The sequence below is a fragment of the Labeo rohita genome, unplaced genomic scaffold, assembly GCF_022985175.1.
Source record: "Labeo rohita strain BAU-BD-2019 unplaced genomic scaffold, IGBB_LRoh.1.0 scaffold_60, whole genome shotgun sequence".
In the NCBI taxonomy this organism is placed as follows: Eukaryota; Metazoa; Chordata; class Actinopteri; order Cypriniformes; family Cyprinidae; genus Labeo; species Labeo rohita.
The window spans coordinates 223453-248285 of record NW_026129524.1 but is presented as its reverse complement, the minus strand read 5'-3'; the positions used below and the strand labels follow the sequence as shown (position 1 = coordinate 248285).

The following is a 24833-nucleotide window of genomic DNA, read 5'->3' as shown; positions in this document are numbered from 1 at the left end:
ATCTGTATACTCACATACTTAACACTTTCAGACCCTGCGTCCATTGAAATGGACATCACATGATTTTTTGTTTAAACCAATAAAATGTTATGTTTTTAAAATATGAGCAATGCCTGGTCACTGATTGGTCCCTGATCAACCAATTACAATGAAGATCTGACTCCTAACTTATTCTGATTGAGCTACAGACATCACAAAAGAGAGACATGTTAACCAACTAGGCAAGAAGAGGAGGAACCTCATATTTTACCTTTTATATGCAGAATTCTGTTAATGGTAGACTCATCAACTTGCACCGGTTATAAAATTAAGACTCTAAAATGATAATATTTAAAGTAATTTTGAAGATCTGTCAGAGTTGCAGAACACAGGATTTTTTTAAAATTTACTGTCCATCGCAATGGACATCAGGTCTTAGCAGAACCTCATGAATTAGTTGTATAACAGATTGAGAAATTTGTGCAAGCATTTCAAAGCTAAATACAGAAGTACAAATTCAAGTGTCAATGTTTTATGAACATTGATGTTAATTAATGCAATTAATATTAATATGATTTCATTTGTCTTCAGATTGACTATAATATGTAGGTCAATTTTTCATTGGTTTCATTGAGAAACAGCCATAGTGGATGAGATCAGTGAATACACAGCAACACACACACTCACACCCCCTCCACACACACCGATGGCTTGATGCTATAATGCACACAATCATATATTTATCAAAACAATCAGCAACTACACATAAACCCATACATATACACACAAAGACATTTATACATATACTCAGATTCACCCACTTCAACCAAAAAACAAGTTTTTTGAGACTTCATATCATCTTACCTTTTTTTTCCACATTCTTATGGCATTGTTCATTCTTACAATATGTATTCTGTTCAAAATCTTAAACACTAGTTCAACTATAGTGCACAAACTCTACTTATTATGTATGGTTAAAATATGTAGATTTTTTTTTTATTCAGACCTGGCGTCCATTGTAGTGGACATGAGAAAAATCTAATAAAAAATGATTTTGCACAAATCTTTTTTTTTTGGACTCATTTATATGTTGGAGAAGAGCAAATATCAAGAGGACAATATTTTTTTTGTCCAGTGAAAAAAATTCAGGTCTGAAAGGGTTAAATCTACACATTATTCACAATAAATGCATCAAGTTATAAGGAAGTTATACAAGATAGATCTGCAGAGGGCTAATTTGAAGTCGATCCAGGAGGGCTCATACTAACATGGACAGTCAAGTCTAGAGAAGGCAAAATGTCCATGAAAGGGCCCCAGATTTCTCTAAAGGCTGCATGTTTCCCTCTCACATTATACAATATTTTTTCGGGTGTGCAGTAAGATACAAGCTCATTAATCCAATGTTTTACTAGCGGAGAATTTTCAGATTTCCAATTGATCAGAATAAATTTTTTAACTGCTGTGCTCGCCAGTAAGATAAAGTATTTTTTGTAGTAGTTCACATTAATAGAGCTTGTATCCCCCAGGATCCATAGTTTTGGGTCCTTTTCAATTTGACTTCCTATTACCCTTGATGTTAAGTCAATGGCACGTTTCCATAATTCTTCTATCATTGGGCAACTCCATAGCATGTGTATAAGATCACCATCAATCATTTTACATCTCTGACATTTGGAAGAAATGTTGCTGTCAATTTTATGTAACCTGTAAGGAGTGTAGTATGTCCTATGGAATATATTAAATTGAATTTGCCTGTGTTTTGTGGAGGTTAGTACAGTCTGTGCTTGTTCCAATAGATGACACCAATCTGCCTCCTCATAAGTACAGTCTAGGTCTTTCTCCCATTTCCCTTTTGTAGATGTTTTATCATAAATCGGTAACTTTCCATTGATGATACCATATATAGAAGATATTATTCCTTTTGTTGATCTGTGTAAATTATTACATAGGTGGAATTCAAGAGGAGTTTCTTTCGGGATATATGGGAATGTTTCTTTGGATTTCTCCTTAACCCAGTCTCTAATTTGTAGGAATTTGAAGAAACTTTCTTTGGGAAGGTTGAATTTTTCATTTAGTTGTTGGAAGTTAGCAAGAGTATCATCAATGTATAAGTCAGCCACTGTGTGGATCTCTCTTTCCTTCCACCCCCGCAACACTGAGTCAGCTAGATGGTGTGAGAGGTTGGGATTACCCCACAAAGGTGTTCTTCTAAGAAAAGAAATATTTGTGTCGAGAAGTGAATGAGATTCTTGCCAAGCAGCAAATGTATTCAATATTATTAAGTTATTTGTGAGTGCAGTTAAACATTTTTTTGTGCCTATGAATGGAATATCCTTTAAAGCCATAGACTTCATCTCATGTTGTTCTATTGGGACCCACCTAACTTCACTGTTCTCTGCATGCAGCCAGATCCAAATCGATCTGTACTGAGAAGCAAGGTAATAATTCCTAAAATTTGGTAAGTTGAGTCCTCCCCTTGAATATGGAGCCTGTAGAGAGATGAGTTTGACCCTGGGGTTTTTTCTTTGCCATATAAAAGGAGTTAAAAGTTTGTTAAGTTCTTTGAAAAAACTTTTGGGAACATTAATCGGAAGACATTGAAATAAGTACATAAACTTGGGTAATATGCTCATTTTAATAGTATTAATTCTTCCTATGAGAGACAGAGGAAGATCAATCCATCTTTGAAGGTTAAGTTTAGTTTGTTCCAATAGCTTTATATAGTTATGTTTAAATATATGCTCATTTGATTTACCAATTTGTATACCCAAATATTTGAAACCAATGCTGCACCATTTTAATGGGCCAGTGAGTGCTCTAATATTATTGTCCTGTATATTCAGTGGTAAAATCTCACTTTTACCGTAATTTAATGTATATCCTGAGACTGCACTATATTCTTTGAGGCATTTCAACAGAGGAAGGACCGATGCTTGTGGATCAGTTATATATAATAAGAGATCATCTGCATACAGAGAAAGTTTATGTTCATTTGTGCCAAATTTAATTCCTGCTATGGCGGTGTTAGAGCGTATGGCGATGGCTAATGGTTCGATAGCGAGTGCAAAGAGCAGGGGGGAGCTTGGACAGCCTTGCCTGCACCCTCTGGATAGTGAGAAAGTGTTAGACAGAATGTCATTTGTTAAAATATTGGCTTTGGGGGCATTAAAAAGTGTTTTAACGTATTGAGTAAATTTCTCTCCAAAGCCCATAGCCTCTAGAGTCCGAAATAAAAAGCTTGGTTCAATCCTGTCAAATGCTTTGTTTGCATCCATAGACATTATTAGCATAGGATTTTGATTTTTTTGAGCAGTGTTCAGTATGTGTAGCAGTCGCCGCACATTGTCTGCTCCGTATCTGTTTTTAATGAAGCCTGTTTGGTCAGCATGAATTATCCTTGGAATAACATCTTCCAGTCTTAGAGCAATTAATTTAGATAATATCTTATAATCAGCATTTAAGAGGCTGAGGGGTCTGTATGAGTCACATTTCTGTTTGTCCTTGCCCGGTTTTGGAAGCAGTGTAATTGTAGTGTCTCATTTTAAAGAATTTTACTTAATATAAAAAAACAGTAAGCAGTAATATTTACTACTTCATTGTTGTAGGCAGTCATTGTACAAGTAGGATGTTTGGTCGGTATTTGTCCCGCCCGTCCTCTATTTACTGCTGGGTAAATAGTGACAGTGACGAGTGCTGTGTTTTACAGTCAATACAGCTACAACAACAACAACAACAACAACAACAACAACAACAACAACAACAACAACAACAAAAAACATCCAAAAGAGGGTAAGGGCAAATGAACTTGTAATTATTATGGCAGTGCATCAAAATTCAGTGTCATCAGTTTGGTGCATAAATTGTCTTTTAATGCTGCTTTTCAGCAGAATCTGAACTGTCTGCACAGCTGTGTTTCTATAATTAAGTATGCCATTTTTTACTCTTTATTCTGTATAAAGCTGCTTTGACACAATCTGTATTGTATAATGTTCTATACAAATAAAGGTGACTTGACTTGAACATGTTAAGCATTCGTTTCAAAACTGTAGTGTACTTGGGCTTTAAATGGCTCCTGTCCTCAGGGTGGTTTGTATTGGTTATTTACAACTTTGAAGGGGTGGATTTCCAATACCCAACTCTTCTATTATACAGTGAATATGTTTTCATAGTTTTATTAAAACTAATGTATCTAATCTGTTTTTTTTAGTGTTACAGGCAATGTCTGCATTTCATGTCTGAGAGGTGACTAAGGGTCTAATCTGTGTCAGGAATGCAGTAACTGTTTTTTCATTCTAGTGTTTAACTCACTGTAGATTGAATTTTGTTTTTCTTCATTTTATTATGTGGTTCTCATGACAGCCACACGAGACATGTAAGGACCACCACACCACACGTATCCACTAGCCACATTGTTATGTATACTTAACATTCGTAATTCTTTTTAGGGTTTAAAGCACCATTAGTTACAATATGTTAAACTATGATAGTGAATTGTGTGTAGAAGTTTGCATCAGTGCTCTATGTGAATGTGTTGTTGTGCTCCAATGATGTGCTGCAGCTCAACCTTGAAGGGGAAAAATATAAGCTTTTAAGATGTTTTATCTAATGGCGTATATATGATGTAGTTTTTGCAGAGGTTGTTCAGGAATATGATAGGCATTTGACTACGCTCTCAGAATATTCTCCAGGAGAATCAGCAGCTACCCAGATAAGAAGTGCCCTCACAAAATTTGTGGACTCACCTGTGACCCTTACGATAGTTGCTTCCGAATGGAACTTAGTTTCTCTGTTTTTTAAGAAAAGAACACCATGCATGGAAGTTGCTAGAATAACTGTACTGTTAACCTAGGGATGGGTGATATGGGCAAAAAAAAAAACCCACAATAAAATGTCATATCGGTCAATAACGCTAATTATCATGATACATTTTAATTCTTTATTTCTTTCAAATTTAAAGCAGATTTTTGCTGTTAAGTGAAAGATGTAAAAACTAGACCATTAATTGTGGTTTTAAACTACTCTTCATGGTCAGAACATGACAAGAACTTTTTGAATTCTTTACACTTTTACAAAATAAATTATTTTTTTAGTTTCTGCATGTTCTAATAAATAATATTGATTCAAATCATGAAACAGGTTTGTGTTGCCTGACTTTGATGACGCATTTTCAGCACAGATGCACAGTGCTGGCTGCATTATTAATAATATTACCTTTGTATTTCCTTATCTCTTTTGTCTCATGTGAAATACACATTTGACTGTAGCTTGACTTGACAGTAGTAAAAGTTTAAGTTAGGATGGAGATGTAAATTTATATTCATTATCAAAAACAGTAAACTGTAAAAAAAAAAATGAAACAACCTAATTTTTATATTGTGAAATTTAATTATTGTGACTAAGGATGTCACAATACTCAATATAATATGGAACAGTTCGGTCCGACATCCACGGTTCAATACACGCTTGTGAATTACAGTTTTTCGGTTTTGGATTTAAATAATTTCCTTCTTTTATTGCTCTTGAAATTTGCTGTGTGTGCTCATGATTTCACATGCTGAGATGAGGAAATGCTTCCGCATTTATATTTGCAGCACTTGCTGAGCTTCTTCTCTTCTAATGAAATGCAATGATAAGCCTTTCTAAACTTGTCCAAAAAAAAGAACATTATAACTTATTTTTACTTCACAGCATCAGTTGAGTGTTTGAAATAATGTCCTTTTGTGATCTGATGTGGCTTCTTATCATAGAGTAAGGCAGACAATATTATCTATACCTTATGTCGATTTGCAATGGCTTACAAATACACTTAATCATTATGAAAATACCCGAGATGGCTTGAAGAACACAGATAAAACACACAAGTGTTTATTGTCCTTATACTTCATCATTCAAAATGTTTAACGTTATATCATGTTTTTATTCAGTTACAGTAATAGCGATGCCTTTATCCATGTTAGAGATTTCCTGGCTGGAACGTCATCAGTGTTATCTCTATGATGCATGTGGCAATTTTCTGCATATGTGGATTTTCTGCACAAGGGTGCCCTCTGGTGTCCAGTATGAATGAAACCCGTCCTATTTTGTGTAAAAATCTGAAAAATAATACCTATTAAGCAGACAATAATAATCCACACTTTAGCTTTCACCTGTTTATCAGCGCTGTTTCATCTGGATGTAAACAGAGTCTTTTGTTGTCTTTTTGTTGTCTTTGCTGTCTTAAAGATTATTTAAGAGCTTCACACTGGATTAGTGCTGTTTAATCCTTGCGTGACCGAGACTCGTCAGCAAGTAAACACATCTGCTCTAGCGAACTTGTGCTATGCTTCCGTTTGAACGTTTAGGAGAGCAGAAAAATGGTCCGCTTGTGGCGCAGTTCAAATGAGTAGCGCTGTTACGTTGAACAATAATTGTTGTTATCGTTTTATCACCCAGCCCCACGTTAACCTACCAAAACCTGTAGAAATTATAGCAAATGATCATCCATATGACTATAAGTACTAATTTTTTGGGTTAAACGTGGGCAGAGACATTTATGATTGAGTGAAGCACAGCAAAATCATACTTCAGGAGCGTGTTCAGGGTTTATGCCACACGTCGCATCGCCCAGGTAGAGGTAGACGACTCCTTCATTCTCCAGCGTTGCCCCGACCGCCACATCTGACAGACTGTCTCCATTCAGGTCCTTCAGTGAGGACACAGATGCAGCAAATCTGCCTGTGGTTGATTCGCTCACATTCAGGGTTTTCTGAAAATGCTACAGAGAGAGAAAGTGAACAGAATCTTCATTCATCAGCACATGACCAGCTACAATTTCCATGACTGTCACATCATAGGAACCAATTACAACAGCAATCCCAATGGAGTAACATAATGATGATGACTAGCAGCCTTCCAGTTACAGTTACCTGTGTTCATGAAGAACGTCACATTAATAGTAGTGAATCTGTGCGTACCTGCTCTGATAAAGCGTAGACATACAGCCTCCCATCAGCCCTCGGCTGAGACTGGTAAAATAATGGAGCACCAACGAGAAGGAAATCTGAGTCTCCATCAGAGTCCACATCCAACAGACTCAGAGACGCTCCAAAATATGAGCCAACCTGATGACAGAAATGAAAAAAATGAATGGCACTGCATTGTAACATGCTTTTATAGCCTGATGTTCACGGATGAAATACGAAAACAACATGTTTTGCTTCACAAACACAGGGTCACACAATACTAACTAGAAATGAGTTAGGTCTCTGTGAAATTATTTTGCTCCTTGTCTGTGTTAGATATGGCATTGCAGAGTCCATATTGTAAGTGAAATTTAGTTTTTTTGTGAAATACTAAAACTCATGAGAGTGCATGTGGTTTGAAAGGGTCTGGTGATGTTATTGGTGAACCAGAGGTTTGGGAGTCCCTGGTCTCACCGATAGAGCATGCTAGTATTGTGTCTGAGGGTTTTTTCACTGACTTGCTCTCCACTGATGTGCCCCGTCACTGTCCATGTGCTTTCTTTCTTGGTGAAGAGAGTCACCAGACCTGTGCGTTCGGCCCGTGGTGCCCCAGAAAACAGAAGAGCGACGCCGTGTCTCATTCCCAGCACAGAAGAGTAACCTGAACATCATCAGCATCATTAAAACACGCACAAACTCTTCACATCACACAAGGAACAAACAAAAGCTCCAACATACCCATGTACGAGTCTCTACTGACAGCTGGATCGATGATCTGTGTCTCTTTAGATCCTGATCCTGTCACTTCATACAAAGATCCACGCCAGTCGTTTGATCCAACTGAACCCACAATCACAGAGTCCTGAAACAAAAGCCAGTGGTTTCAGTCTCAGAATTGACAAATTACACTCAATAATGGAGAGTGATCAAGACCACTCTTCCCATCAGCTGAGAACTAGTCCCTGGATCTTTCAACTAAACAAGGTCCGTGACACTCAATCTTTGAAAGTTGTTTTTGATGTTTAGCAGCAAATAAACCAGATCAGTGGTGCTCTGGCTTTATTTCAGGACCCAGATTTTACATCAAGTAGTGACCCAGCATTGATTATTAGATTGTGTCTTAAACAAAAATGTCTCCGTCACAGTATCGAAATCATTCCAGTGCACTGAAACGTTTACTCCATTTACATCCCCACAATGCACTAGAGAGCATCACTGCCTATTTGCTAGTTGACATGAGATTTTTTCTTTCTTCAGTCATAAAGAATTCACTTTTTCTGAGGAAAACATTTCTGCATTTTTCTCCATATAATGGACTGATATGGTGCCCCGATTTTGAACTTCCAAAATGCAGTTTAAATACAGCTTCAAACGATCCCAAATGAGGTTGTAAACAATCCCTGCCGAGGAAGAAGGGTCTTACCTAGCGAAACGACCGGTCATTTTTATTAACCCTTTCACACGTGAGTTTAAAATATTCTAGCTGAGCCCCCAGAGTGAGTTTTTTTTTAGGCGACCGTTATTTATAACGTATAGCCTTATTGTTTCCATGGCGACGCATCGTGTTTGTCACGTGGCACAACGCAGCCACAATAGCGCTGTATGACACATGTATCACTTTTATATAGTTTTTCCCTTTTTATTATTAATATTCGCAAACATGCTCACTGTATTATGAAATATCTGATATTCCGATTCTGAAATATGTGCAAGTAAATGTATTTGGAGGTTTAACCACTTTATAATGAGCGTGTTAGTTGATCTATGCCGAGTGATGGGCGCCGCCATGTTAGTTAGCGCTAAATCCAAGCTGTGGGATTTACAAAACGCAAATTCATCCTCTCCTCCCAAAAAAAAATAAAAGTAAGTCTCTGGTGAGCTTGGAGAAGAGCAGAGTAAACTTTATAGTTACCTACACAATGTGTATATGATATCAATAAAACATGTCGTCAGATAACATTTGTAAGGATCATTATTGCCGCTTCCATAGACATCGGCGTGTATTTTGCTAACTATAAATGCATCGTTTTACTAGGATGTATATGTATGTAAATGTCTGGAACCTAAAATAAGCATTATATGGTTGAAAACACTGAATAGTTGCGATAATGTGACAAGCGCTCAGCGTGTCCGATCTGGCTCAGCACCAGCCAAAGCGCCAAAGCAGATTTGAATTCAGCAGTTGATCACGTGACGCGCTGAACGTTCAAATCACACCGGTGTGATCATACGCTCCAGGGACCAGCCAAGAATGATCACACTTGTGTGATCGTACGTGTGAAAGGGTTAAAAAAATACAATTCAAACCTTTTCAACCTCAAACGCTCGTCTTGCCTTGCTCTCAATGAACTCTATGTATTCTGACTCAAGACAATTAGGATATGTCGAAAAACTCCAATCGTATTTTCTCCCTCAACTTAAAAAATAATTTCAAAACCATCCTACAGTTCCGACCCAGTCTTTGCAAAGTGAACAGGCAATGAAGATCAAACACCCTTAACAAAAAAGGTAAAACAGAGATATAGGATGATTTCAAAGTTGAGATAGAACAGGAGATGGGAGTTTTGAGACATACCCTAACTGTCATGAACCGGAACAAAAAGAGTCCAGGCAGAGTAAGGCAAGACGAGCGTTAGGAATTAAGAAGTATATAAACTGTATTATTTTTACTAAAATAACTGATCATTTTGCTAGATAAGACCCTTCATTACAACCGCATTTGGGAACGTTTGAAGATGCATTTAAACTGCATTTTGGAAGTTCAAAATCGGGGCACCATATCAGTCCATTATATGGAGAAAAATCTTGAAATGTTTTCCTCAAAAAACAATTTCTTTTTGACTGAAAAAAGAAAGACATGAACATCTTGGATGACAAGGGGGTGAGTACATTATTTGTAAATTGTTGTTCTGGAAGTGGACTCTCCTTTAAAGGGGTCATCGGATGCCCATTTTCCACAAGTTTATATGATTCTTTAGGGTCTTAATGAATAGTCTATTTTAACTTTGGTTAAAAATTCTTAATGGTTGTATAAAACAACATCCTTTTTACCTTGCCAAAATCAGCTCTGCAAAAATCATCCTATTCTGGTCTAGGTTGCTTTAAATGCAAATGAGCTCTGCTCGCCCCGCCCCTCTCTTTTCTCTGTGGAGTGATGAGCTTGTTTACTTTAGCTGCTAAGCTTGCTAACTAGCACATTATTAGGACAGGCAATCGCAAAGATTCATTAAAAAAAACCTTATACTCACCTCTGCTGTAAGTGAAGCTGGATCATGAATGATTTGTGTGAACATAGACGGATATATTTAGATCGGCAGGTGCATTCCATTCACAAACAAACGTAATCTACTGCATCTTCAGCGGTTCAGGTGTCGGGAGTAAATGACGACCACTGTGTTCATTATTACATCCACCAACACAACACCTCAAACGCTCAATTCTTGTCTAACTAACATCCCTGCTCCGGCATCAAAACAATGGAGGTTGGACTGTTACAACTGATCTGAGATAAGATGCTCATGTCAATCAACTATTGTGGGAGCGGCCTCTGTCTGTGTGACGGCACACTGACAGGCATCTGAGAATGGCTAAATTTGAAAAAGGGAATATTATTTTTACAGATTAATTAAAAACCACTGCATGGATTTTTATCATTATAGGGTGGATTTGTACATACACTGCCAACACACATTAATGTTCAAACAACATGTAAAAGTGAAGTTAGCATCCGAGGACCCCTTTAAGAAGACTTTGAATATAGCACACAAATCACACAAACTACTTTTATGGAATTACATGAACTATTCCTTAAGAAAAATAATAATTTATTACTTTATACATGACAATTCTCTAACCTCCTGGTGGATGACACTGAATCCACTCTGTGATAACTCTCTCTGTACATTTCTGCCGTGTGCTTCCTTTGACCCTGAAACACAAAAGGAAAAGGAAAACTCTTACTGTATACTTCATTAGCTGCTTCTATTTTCAAGCGTCCATTTCCTTACATTTGCATTTTACCTTTAATGTTGTTGATCTTTTTTTGCAGGTTGTCAGTAAGTCCCTGGAGTCCACTGTACTGTTGAATGGAGAAGGTGTTGTACTGTTTTGGTTCTGATGCCAGCTGAATGACTGTGGATAAACTAACCCTTCCCACCTGAAAAACAGTGTGTATTGTGTAATGTCTTCACGACTAGTGACACCAAATCACTAAAGTGTCTAAACATTCAAAGTAAATGACATGTGTGACTTGTAAGGAAACTCACCCCAATGATGTAACGGATGATATTCTGCTCATCACATCTGCTGAGGACTTTTCCATTATCATTTTCAGATGGTTCTCCATCTGTGATGATTACCAGAGCTTTCTGAGCATTGGGATTGGCTCCAGACGACACGTTATTCAGCAGATTCTTTCTGATGACATAACATAAATAAATAAATAAATAAACTAACCAAGAATGTAGTTAATTCTGTAGTTTTTAGTCAAATATTAAGCCTGCAGTTTTGAAAAGACAGCAGTCGACCCCCGCACTTATGATAAGGGAAATAGCCTGTGCTATGCACCAACTAAAACTTCCCACAACGAACATCACATTCACTGTAATCAACCAATGTTAAGTTTTAAATGTTTATTTTAGTGACAAGGAGAAAATAAATGATTACATTTGGTGTTAGCCTACATGTATGTAGCCTTTTCCTATTTAACAGTGAACAGTATGTCGGCTTCTTCCAATGCTGCTTTTGACAGTGGTCCTAAACAGACAACGAATTTAGCAGTCTTACTTGTGCCCGTCTCAGCTGCAAAACAAGTTTCTTGTAGTCTGTCTGGCACAACCAGAAAGATGAAGCCAGCGAAATATATATGAAATGATTAAGTTATTTAATCAAAAGATAATCGTAATCGATTGTATCTGTTTGGATCATAACCATGTGGTAACCTGTGTTAACTCTTCTTCATTCAAAGCTTCATAACATATAATCATCTCATGTAATTATTAGCAATTATTCATCTGAATAGTGTGAAATAACAGAATCAAAATGTATCAAAGTAGAATTGTGCATGTCTGAAAGCTGAGACGTCCCACATAAAAGGCTTCTTTTTGCTAGATAAGACCCTTCATCCTTGGCTGGGATCATTTAGAGCCCTTTGAAGCTGCATTTAAACTGCATTTTGGAAGTTCAAATTTGGGGGCACCACAGAAGTCCATTATATGGAGAAAAATCCTGAAACGTTTTCCTCAAAAACCATCATTTCTTCACGACTGAAGACAGAAAGATAAGAACATCTATATATAAGGGGGTGAGTAAATATTTTGTAAATTGTTGTTCTGAAAGTAGAGTTCTTCTTTTTGATCATTCATATGTACTTCTTAATTGTAATAATAATTACTGTAATAATAATCTATATTATTCTATTAATGATGAGGAAAGTTATAATATATCATAATCTGGGCTTTTGCTTGCATTTTGTTCCCCCCCCACTGAAAATGTGTGCCCTGGTAATCACTAAATGCATTTTGTGTCAAAGCAATGATACGAAGTTTAGCTCACACAAACTGCTGTTGTGCTTCACTGTGTAAAAATTAACTAAGTATTGAGAAATGTGTCTTAGCGATTGTAAACAACGGTAAGAGTCATTTATGTTTATTTCTAGTCTTTTGCTCTCCAAATGTAAATTCAGTGAGCATTCGTAACTAGGGATATTATCAATATTGTGGTATCGCAATAGCAAATATCTCAAATAAAATTGACGATGTCATGGTCACATGACACTATGAAACGATATAGGTCTTCCAGGCAAAAAGTGTAGATTTTTTAAATATTCTAACATAAAAGGTCTTTAAAGTTGTGTTTTGTGCCATTATGCTTTGGCACAGTATCTGTCAAATGAACTAAAACTGAAAGCACAATATGGCTTAATCCCTTCATCAAGTCTGTTTTTGCTGCACTTTTCATTTTCATTTTATTTTACAATGCAGTTGTTTTACAATATATGGCTAGTACTGTCATAGGAATAACAATAATATAAAATTGTTATTATTATTATTATTATTATTAATATTCTAATTTGCTTGACTTCTAAAACACCAGTGTGAATGTAATTTAGACTGAGACAGTATATCACAACTAAAAAGAAGGTTGACGTTTTTTCAGCTTTTTTCTAATACAAGTTTTCTTAGGAACATGGGTTGGAGCTCTTAATTTTGAACTTTAAAAGTGCATTAGATGGAAGAATTTCACATTAAAATGTACAAAATGTATTTTTTTCCAAGTCTTCATTTGTCAATTTTTGAAACATCACAATAAATATCATATTGTGGACTTCATATTGCAGTATTATTGATTTTGATATCCTTACATCCCTATTTATAATCATAGAAGATTTTCACTCACAGAACGTAGTTGATTGCTCTGTGTGTGTTTGTGAGAGATTTCATGTGTCTCTCTTTCATGAGTTTCTCTTCAGCAAAGCCATTCTGATAATCGTTGAAATCAAACACAGTTCGAAGATCCGATGAAAACTGGACAGCAGCAAACTGACAAACAGAAAGACAACAAACAACATTAACATCATTAGACGTCATGTTCACACCTCATTACACAGTACAGTGTTTGCACTGCACACTTTTAAACACTGATTTTCACAGTTCAGTATTTCCACATGTAAAGCTGATGGATTATTTACCTTTATGGATGAGTCTGAAAGTTCCTCCATAACATCTTTAATAAAGTCTTTGTTCATTTGAAACTCATGTGCTTTCATACTGCTGGATCCATCAAAGAGAAACACCACATTGACTTCTCTCTTGGTGCATTCTGCAGAAAGATCACAGGATACAGAAACTCACTTTAGCAGTCAAACCAAATCAATAATTGCCCAAGTATACAGTAGTCAACATCTGAAGTGGATCAATAAAGTTCAAAGCTGTCCTAAGACAAGAACAGGTATTGTTTTGGTTTTAGAACAACTTTGATGAAAGGTTTTGATCCACTTCAAATGTTGACTACTGTATAACTGAGCAGGTAGGGAAGGGAAGCAAGCAGACGGGAAAAGCAGGAAACACAAGACTGACAACATGGGAACTCATGTATAACGAAACTGACAAACAAGGGGGCATGGAGTGAAACACAAGCACTATGTACAAAATTTCCATGCATTTAGGTTTTAATTTAAACAAATCAATTAAACTTAATGTGATTCAAAATGTCATGATTGACCAATAATGATGAACACCTGCTGTTTACAAGCAGAATCACAGAAGGAAAGAGAAACACAAGAATCAGACACAGCCAAAGATAAAATGAACTTAAATAAATGAAGACATTAAATCTCTGATTAAACAACTCCACAAACAACATTACAGTTTGACTTGATTTCTGTCATATATCCACAAATATTATTTCAGAACATCTAAACAGAGGTTTAGATGTTTTATTTAAAAAAATGTTTCATTTGACCTCACCATCATGGCAAACAGGGTTTACTTTAGTTCGGCTCTTGACCCTTGACTTTCTCAGTATAGTTTTTTTGTTCTTTGGTTGCTGTAATTGTGTTTGTAGAACACATTTGTTGTAGCGCAAAAAAAAAAAGGCGGGGCCTTATTAACTGTTTTTGGTTAATTATTATTGATATTGTAATCACCATCCAGTGGTTTACCTGTTGGCTTCATGATATTTACAGTAGTTGTATGAACTGTTACTATTATTACTTTAAGATCTCCAGTATTACTTAGACACACACACAAACATCAAGAATCAGCATATGAATCTCAACAATGGTGACATTCAACAGCTGCATGCTGGGAGTCATGGATGAGATTTGTACTCTGCTGCTACCCAGCATGCACCTGTTGAATGTCACCATTGTTGAGATTCAAATGCTGATTCTTGATGTCTGTGTGTGTCAAACTGGCGCTGTAGATTTCAAGGCTTAGTGTATAAGATAAACATCCATAATAGTTCATACACCTGTTGTAAACATTTAGAAAATAATAGACTAACCACTGCATCATGAGATCAGTGCATCAGGCCACTGGATGATAATGATTTAACAAAAAATAAAAATTAACCAAAAACACCTAATCAGACTTCTTTTTGGCTTTTTTTATTTTGCTGTAATAAATGTGCTTCATACACATAATCACAGCAGCCAAAAAAATTTAACATAAAAAAATCAAAAGTCAAGAGTCCAACTGAAGTAAACCCTGTTCGCCATGATGGTGAGGTCAATTGAAACTTCAAAAAAAATAAAACATCTAAACCTCTGTTTAGTTGTTCTGAAATAATATTTGTGGATATATGACAGAAATCAAGTCAATCTGTAATGTTGTTTGTGGAGTTGTTTAATCAGAGATTTAATGTCTTCATTTATTTAAGTTCATTTTATCTTTGGCTGTGGCTGATTCGTGTGTTTCTCTTTCCTTCGATGATTTTGCTTGTAAACAGCAGGTGTTGATCATTATTGGTCAATCATGACATAATGATCTCCTTAACTCCAACACTGTGTCAATGCTACTTGAACACTCTGTAGTGTGGAAACACATGAACACTGAGCAGGGTTTGTTTAACACTGGGAACTATTACATCAACTTTACCTGTTTCATTTATGTAAGACTGATGCATTTGAATCACATTAAGTTTAACTGATTTGTTTAAATTAAAACTATGTAATCTAAATGCATGGAAATTTTGTACGTAATTGAATTAAGTTAAGGGCTGAAATATTTTTTTGAGTGTAGCGCTTTCATATAGTCACTAAAAAGCTGTGACTCACTTCAATTTATGGCAATCTCACAAGGTCCCATTGTAATCAACTGCAAATATAATATCTTATTTGCATTGTATGTACGTGTGGCATTTAGCATTGAGTGAATTCTCACTGTCTCACCCTGTATCTATTTATATATTTCTTTATATCTTAATATTATTAATCTTTTATTAACCATTCGCACACACAACCATTATCACGGGAGCGCAAGCTATAGAGCGCTTTGGAAAGGAGGAAAGATTGGCGCGCCTAGTGTTTTCCATGCGTTTTTAGGCGCGATATGTGAACGGCCCCTAACTCTGTGCCACCGCATAACTATAGGTGTGAAAAAATTACATATACATATATATTCGAGTCCTGATCGGGAGGTAACGTCCGATTCCGATCGAGTCTGAAACCACGTGATCGGGCCCGATTTCCGATCACGTGATCAGATCTGGACATCCCTAATAATAATAATAATAATAATAATAAATAAGTAAATATATAAAATTTTATTTTATTGCATTTGGAGAGCGATTCACCCAAAAATTAAAATGAAAACAGTACAATGGTGGGTTGAGTCATGCAGAGTTTGGTCCATATCACTGCAAAAATAGTTAATTAGAGCGTCCCACACATTTATATTTTCTTGACATGCTTTTTTACACACTGTAAAAAACAACCTATAGAATCTACTCAATAAAATTAGGTAACATTAGGTAACAATTTGCACTCAGTTTGTTTGGGTAGATTCTATTCTATATATTTGAGTAAAGAATACCTAAAATTAACAGCTATGACAAACTAAAAAAAAAGTAGGTAAAAGTCTACACAGCAAAAAGCCCAGCGTTAAATGAACTCTCCAGGGAGTTTATTTGAGTCAAAATGAACACTGAAGCAGTGTTTTAGTTAATGAGGTAATTAAGTGATTCATTCAGTGATGACTGACCATTATTGAAGACACCTGATGTTACTAAGCAAAATCACCAAAAGGAGAAAATCAAATTGTATATGTAACCATTGTAGTGGTCAGTGTTTGTATTAGTTGGGCTCTTTACCCTTAACTTATTGTTAGATTTTGTTTGGAGGTATTGAGGTATAACAACCAGACAAACCACAGGTAAGGTTATTATATGGTATTAAATATGCTTTGACATACTCATTATGTAGTGATCTGAATAAGTGAGTTAGGTTTTCTTTATTGATTATGTTGGTTTAATCAGACAGATGTCATTAAAACTTATTTTGACCAAAAAAATATATATATAGTTTAGACACACAGACATCAAACATCAGCATTAGAATCACAACAACGGTGACCATCAAAAATGTATGTTGTAGCCAATCAAAACTCATCCATTACTCCCATCATGCATTGCGGCTTGAACAAATTGTATTTGTAATTTTTTTTATTCTATTTTCTTTTCTTTTTACTTTTTATTTTTTTATATGACTTTTTAGTCACTTTTTCTGTGATGTTTAGAGTTGATCTGTTTCTGAATATGCTGTTTGTCACCATTGTTGAGATTCATATGCTGATTCCTGATGTCTGTGTGAGCCTGGAAGAATAAATTTTGAAAGTTTTTTGATCAGAGGAGTGTGTAAGAAAACCATTCAAAATGTAAAGAAAATACAGGCTTTTAAACCACAAGGCAGTTGTAATCAATAAAGAAAAGACTAGACTCTAAACGTTTTCAGTGGCTCAAATTATGTTTAATTTAAAACAGAATTATCACCACCAGATAATTTTTGTTCTTTGTTTGGTTTGTCTGGCTGCTTTAACTCAGCTCCAGCAGTTAAACAAAAAATAATACTAAAAATCAAAGTGTCAAGAGCCCAACTAATACAAACACTGGTCACTGTAATGGTGACATAAAAAATTGATTTTCTTCTTTTGGTGATTCTGTTTATTAACATCAGGTGTGTTCAATAGTTGTCAATCATCACTGAATGAGTCACTTAATTACCTCATTAACTTTAACACTGCTTTAGTGTTCATTTTAACACTCTTGAGTATGGACTTAAATAAACTCCCGGGAGAGTTCATTTAACACTGGGCTTTTAGCTGTGTAGACTTCACCTACTTTTTTTTTTAGTTTGTCATAGCTGTTAATTTTAGGTATTCTTTACTCAAATATATAGAATAGAATCTACCCAAACAAACTGAGTGCAAATTGTTACCTAATGTTACCTAATTTTATTGAGTAGATTCTATAGGTTGTTTTTTACAGTGCATCATGGAAAAGTCTACCCAAGACACCACCATAACAGTGCAAAAAAATACAAATTGAGAAAATCGCCTTTAAATTTGTCCAAATGAAGTTCTTAGCAATGCATATCACTAATCAAAAATATTTTTTTGATATATTAACGGTAGGAAATTTCCTAAATATTTTCATGGAACATGACCTTTACTTAATATCCTAATAAATTTTGGCATAAAAGAAAAATCAATAATTTTGACCCATACAATGTATTTTTGGCTATTGTTAAAAATATATCCATGCTACTTATGACTGGTTTTGTGGTCCAGGGTTAGGGCTGTAACGATAATCGCACGATGTCGTGAGGCGCGTTTAGTCAATGAAGCCGGTACTTTGATTAGTAGTAAAGCTCCATCACGTGCGTTCAGCTGGAGCGGCAAGTAATACACAGAGCCGTAAAGCACTGACAAGCTACGCCAAAATCGCGCGCAAAATCGAATCGCGATTTTGGCGTAGCTTGTCAGTGCTTTACGGCTCTGTGTATTACTTGCCGCTCCAGCTGAACGCACGTGATGGAGCTTTACTACTAATCAAAGTACCGGCTTCATTGACTAAACGCGCCTCACGAAATAGTGCGATTATCGTTACAGCCCTATCCAGGGTCACATATTTCTAACATATATAGCTGTCAAATAGTACAAAATTGTCTTGTTAATGTCAAGTTGTCATGACAAAGACACTGACAGGTTATGATGTATTGGTTTATGTCAAGTTGGCATAACAAAGGCATCTCAAACAATGTCATCTTTGCATTTAAAATGACATAACTGAGCAAATGACACTTAATGACAGTTGTCATAAACATGCATAAAACCTCCTTCATATTCATGACATGTGTCATGTCATGATTATGAAGGTCTTATGTCAGTCTTATGCACACCCCTTCAAGTACAGTGTTACCAATAATTCTGTATTACAAACATTTTTCAGATTTTTTTACCCATTTTAAGAATACTTTTCCCATCAGTCTGACGTTGTGCGTCACTGCTTCTGGGTCCACATGCTCTATCTGATGCCACAGGAAAACAACAAACTCTACCAATATACACTCACAATGCAGGGTTCTAGACTGCAACAATTTTTTCAGAATGTACCAGTTAATTTAAAATTGACGTGGTCGCTTTTGTGCGAGTGCATGGTCTGCACTGCTCCAAAGCCTCTGCTCCATACAGTGCACGTTGCAGAGCTGCAGCACATTCATGTGAAGAGCAGCAATTTTCAGTGTGAGTGCTTCAGGTGCCTGGTTTGTACTCGCCGTGTCAGCACAAGCATGAGGCAAAAATGATGTGAATGTTGAGAAAACGTTTTTGTTAATAAACGTTAAGCTAGTTTGTCATTGTAGCCTACTGTTTCATTGTTGTTGTGCTTTTTAATTAACAATAACAATGAAACCATCTTTTGTTTTAGTCTTAAAAAGTGAAAGGTGTATAGATAAGCAAAACAGACAATTATCGTTTCTTATAAAACGTGACAAGATTGAGAATTCGAAAGCAAAAGCATCCGAAGCAAAAGAGGAACTCCAGTTCACAACCCATATGGCCAAAATATATTTGAAATATATGCTATGTTGCAAACAATTAAATATATTTTTGAAATAGTAAATATATGTAACGCCACGCCAGCAGAGGGAGCCTTCACCCACTGACTGACTGTTGATGCTCCCTCTGCTGCTTCGTTGGTTGCTTCCTGTTTGGTGGCCATAAAAAGGAGGCCTACACCAAACAGGAAGTGCGAAGTATTGTTTTGCTCTTGTGGACTTTACCAAGCGTTTTCCCTGTTTTCATTGCCCTGTTTTGAATATCTCGGTTTTGTTTCTTGCCATTGTTTTACTTTGTTTTTTGCCATTGTTTTGTCAAGTTCACCGCCATAGTTCTGTCTAGTTTTTGCCATCGTTCCTTGCCTTGTTTATTTGTTGCTTTTCGGACTGCTCTCTCTGGTTTTGGACTCTGCTTGTTTATTGGATTTATGCTCTCGCCTTGCCCAGGATATTACTGTTTGTTTGGATATTGACCCTGCCTGTTTGACTACGATCTGTATAATAAAAGCTCGCACTTGGATCTTACACGCTTCCTACGAGTCCGCATTACAATATATTTTGCATCAACCCTTATATAACCCTTCTGCATTTTTCTCCATATAATGGACTGCTATGGTGCCCCGATTTTGAACTTCCAAAATGCAGTTTAAATGCGGCTTCAAACAATCCCAAATGCGGTTGTAAATGATCCCACCTGAGGAAGAACGGTCTTATCTAGTGTAAAATGATTGGTTATTTTCATAAAAATAATACAATTTCTATATTTAATAATGTCAAACGCTCGTCCTGTTTTACTCTGCCTGGACTGTTTTTGTTCCGGTTCATGAGAGTTAGTGTATGTCGAAAAACTCCCAACTCATGTTCTCCCTCAACTTCAAAATCGTCCTGTATCACTGTTTTACCTTTTTTGTTAAGGGTGTTTGATCTTCTTCGCATGTTCACTTTGCAAAGACTGCGTCAGTACTAGAAGTTGAGGGAGAAAATACGATTGGTTTTTTGACATACCCTAACTGTCTTGAACCAGAATACACAGAGTTCAGGGAGAGCAAGACAAGATGAGTGTTTGAGATTAAAAATTATTTACATTGTATTTTTTTAATGAAACTAACTGATCATTTTGCTAGATGAGACCTTTCTTCCTCGACTGGGATCATTTACAACCACATTTGGGATCGTTTGAAGTTGCATTTAAACTAAAGTTTGGAAGTTCAAAATCGGGGCCCCATATCAGTCCATTATATGGAGAAAAATGCTGAAATGTTTTCCCCAAAAAAGAATTTCTTTACAACTGAAGAATGAAAGACATGAACATCTTGGATGACAAGGGGGTGAGTACATATGTTAATCTTTGTTTTGGAAGTGGACTTCTTTAATTATTAGATTTTATATTATCAAAATGTGTCTGTTACAGTATCGAAATCATTCCAGTGCACTGAAACATGCACTGCCTAAACATTCCCACAGTGCACCAGGGAACATCGCTGCCTATTGAATAGTTGACGAGATTTTGAGATTGAAAATTTTCAAATAACTTCGGAAGACTTTGAATATAGCACACAAATCACATAAACTACTTTTATGGAATTACATGAACTATTCCTTAAGGAAAATAATAATAATTTATTACTTTATACATGACATTTTTCTAACCTCCTGGTGGATGACACTGAATCCGTTTCTGCCGTGTGCTTCCTTTGACCCTGAAACACAAAAGAAAAACTCTTACTGTATTCTTCATTAGCTGCTTCTATTTTAAAGCTTCCATTTTCCTTATATTTGCATTTTACCTTTAATATTGTTGATCTTTTTTTGCAGATTATCAAGAAGTCCCAGGAGTCCACTGTATTGTTGAATGTGGAAGGCGTTGTTATGTTTTGGTTCTGATGCCAGCTGAGTGACTGTGGATAAACTAACCTTTCCCACCTGAAAAAGTGTGGAGTGTGCAATTTCTTTACGACTAACGACACCAAATGATCAAACTGTCTGAACATTCAAAGTAAATGAGGGTGATCTGTAAGGAAACTCACCCCAATGCTGTAACGGATGATATTCTGCTCATCACATCTACTGAGGACATTTTCCTTATCATTATCAGATGGGTCTCCATCTGTGATGATTACCAGAGCTTTCTGAGCATTGGGATTGGCTCCAGATGACACATTATTCAGCAGATTCTTTCTGATGATATAGCATAAGTAAATAAATAAGTTATAAATAAACTAAACATAAATGTAATTAATTCTATAGTTTCTAGGCCAATATATTTTTAACTTATAATTTAAAGAAAAAAGTTATCCTAACCAACTTTCTTCTTGGCACAGCAGGTCATTTCAAATTCAAAATGCACTAAAACTACAAAAACATTTCATACATCTCAAATCAGATTATTCTTCCACAACACTAGCAAAGACTTTCAACCAACAAACACACTTTTTATATCGCTCATGAAACAGTGACCTAATAAACGCTAACAGGTAGGATCACATTACAGCAAACAGAGGTTGCCTTTATTACATTTCTTTACAGAACAAGAATGACACACTTTACTTTTTATAATTCACTGAAATTGTTCATAGTCCATGTTTACATTACAGTACAACATTATTTCTTACTTTTCCCCTTTCGTATACCTTATGTAGGTGTTCAACTACATAAGATTGCTTTGATAGTATTTTTTTATTTTAAATGTATCTGAATACTGTATTACTGTAGAAGTGCACCAAATTTCTGTCTTATTTATTTTTTATTATGAATAAGACGAGTATGTTTTGAACTTATGTTTGAGGGTTTTGTGAAAAGTATGTAAACATGCAAACTGGCCTGTAAGTATAAAGAGCTGTGCTGGTGCTTGTGAGAAAAGTGAGAAAAGAATTGATGTAATTTGAAAAATGTAGTCACCAGGTGCGCGGTTGATGCAGGGGAAGGGGGATCATGACCCCCGCAGTTTGATAAGGGAAATAGCCTGCACTATTTGCTCACTAAAACTTCAGACAACAAACATCACATTCATTGCAATTCAAGCCATACACAAATGTTTATTTCAGACATCTTTTAGTGAAAAGGAAAAAAATAAATTACAGTTATGTTTAGTGTTAGCCTACATGTATGTAGCCTGTTCCTATTTGACAGTGAATGGTAGTTCGTCGTCTTTTAATTCGAAGAGATAATGGTTAATGTCAGTTGTTCTCAAAGTATGGTACAAGTCCCTCTAGTGGTATGCAGAAGAATGACTGAATTATATACAAGTTAATGTTAGAACACAATACATTTTCATTTAATCATTATTTAAGTTTTTTATTTACCTGTTTGTAAGCACTGTACAGTGTTAGTGAAATTTAAAGTGGCTGACAATGATAAATATTCCTATTAGGAATAAAACTGGCCATACAAAATTAGCCAAACTTTAACAATGCAGCACGGAAAGCCGCTTCAACAAGCCACAGCGCAGTGGGTATAAACACCAGCATTGACTAGAGTGGCCGCTTCAGAGCTGTAATGCACCACAAACATGTCCAGTACAGGGGATCGAAACATGCCGGAGCCGCGATCTACTCCGGTTGCCGTGTTGGAACCGTAACGCGCCACAGCAGTGTGCAGTGTGTGGTAAGAGATTTATTCATCATACAGTGTAGATAGCTTCATTTATAACTTGAGTGTTTTTTAAAATGCATGAACTTGCACTAGAATAGGCTAGGCTAATCAGTGATGATGTTCTCTGATAATGTTAGGCTGCTTTTAGTCTTATGCTGGAGCTGGTTTCAGGCAATGAAACTAAGTATGTAAAATAATTAAACACATTATCACGATAATATCATGTATCGGTGATCTCGCAGGCAGAGGGCAGGACTTGACACTACTGTAGCGTATTATTTACTAACCTTCATGCATCCTAGGTGTATATGACTTCCTTCTTTCAGACGAATGCAATAGGAGTCTAATAAAGTCTAATAAAGTACATCCATCCATAATAAAAAGTGCCTCACATGGCTCCCAGGGGTCTCCTGTAGCGATACATTTTCATAAGAAAAACATCCATATTTAAAACGTAAGATTCACTATTAATCTAGCTTGCGCTAACTGCTTTGTCAAGGGGCATGGCAGTACTGAAACACTGTCTAAGCTGTTCGCCAATCACAACGCACGGATAGTTCACAATTCATAACACATTGCCGGATTTTTCGGAAAGCTGGCCTTCGTTAAACCCGGAACTAAATCAAGCTACTTGTGCCAGACTGGGGGGGAAAGGTATTCTGCCCTGCAAAGGCAAAAGACCTTAACTTGGATTTTGGTCAAAAATGAGTTATTGATATTTTTGGGACATTCAAGACATCCTTTATCATGTGTATAAGTATCTTGAGTCAATTTAGTTGTTTTTCTGAGAAAATAATGAATTGTCTTAACCGTAACTTCAAAAACCCCTGGAGAAACCAAGGCAAAGCACCTTATATCACAAGTTACCCCTCTTTGACTTTGCTTGGAATGCTCAAATTGAGTTAGGGCGTTCTGCCTTTGTTTAGCCACGTGTCAGTATAAAGTTACAATGCTGACTCTGAGTTATATGGTGTTTTGCCTTTGTTTTACTGTCCATTAAAGTCTGCTACGTTTTAATTACAAGGTAACTTGTATACTTTCATACATCTGATCTGTCACTGAAGCATTAGACAAAAGAATTGGATAGATAGCGATCGGCCAGACAGCTCCATATAATAACGCACTGTACAGAGATATTTTGGCAACAATATGTAAATGTGAATAATCTTTAAAGATTTTTTTTTTTACTTTTTATAATGCAGATTATTCAGCAGGCTGTCACTGCTAGTTGGACACGTGTGGAATCGAATGCCGTAGCATGTAGCACGATCAATTATAAAATCAGTATGCTACGAACAGTTTGCAATTAAATCCATATCCTACCTTTTCTTGTAACCCGATAAAATCAATTCCCAAGCATTCTGGCCATTCCTGCTTGCTGGCATTCACATCAATCCACAAGTCGTTCTTTTAGGTTAGGATATTTCATTCAAGTCAATATAAAAACTATTATGCTATGGCTAGCGTTCTCTTACGTTACGGAACATAGCAAACTGTGGTACGTACTACGAGTACCAGTAGTGGTACTCAGGCTCCCTCTAGTGGTACACAGAGGAAGTTACCGCATTTTGCCGTGGTGTGACTTCTCACTTTTTGCAGACAAATGCAAAGGCAGAGTACACTAACTCCGAAATAGGGGTAAAAATCAAGTTTGAGCTCCAAATTTTTTTAATGTAGATAATTTTCATTGCTAAAACATCTAATTGCCAAATTTCCAGTGTCCTACCTATAATTAATTTGGCTGGACAAATAAAAAACTTTAAAGTCAT

At 36.1% G+C, this 24833-nt stretch overlaps 1 protein-coding gene across 1 annotated transcript in view; it reads right to left on the bottom strand.

The window, feature by feature from the left end:
- Positions 1 to 4489: 4489 nt before the first annotated feature.
- LOC127161238 (integrin alpha-L-like) overlaps positions 4490 to 24833 on the bottom strand; it is a 51063-nt gene continuing 30719 nt past the window's right edge. Inside the window, exons 7-16 of the mRNA XM_051103879.1 lie at positions 13609 to 13739; positions 13317 to 13459; positions 11186 to 11336; positions 10941 to 11076; positions 10775 to 10848; positions 7659 to 7782; positions 7439 to 7581; positions 6933 to 7079; positions 6542 to 6733; positions 4490 to 4543 (exon numbers count right to left, since the gene is read on the bottom strand). Of these exons, the coding sequence (XP_050959836.1) occupies positions 4490 to 4543; positions 6542 to 6733; positions 6933 to 7079; positions 7439 to 7581; positions 7659 to 7782; positions 10775 to 10848; positions 10941 to 11076; positions 11186 to 11336; positions 13317 to 13459; positions 13609 to 13739 (1295 nt within the window). The remainder of the gene's footprint in view (positions 4544 to 6541; positions 6734 to 6932; positions 7080 to 7438; positions 7582 to 7658; positions 7783 to 10774; positions 10849 to 10940; positions 11077 to 11185; positions 11337 to 13316; positions 13460 to 13608; positions 13740 to 24833) is intronic.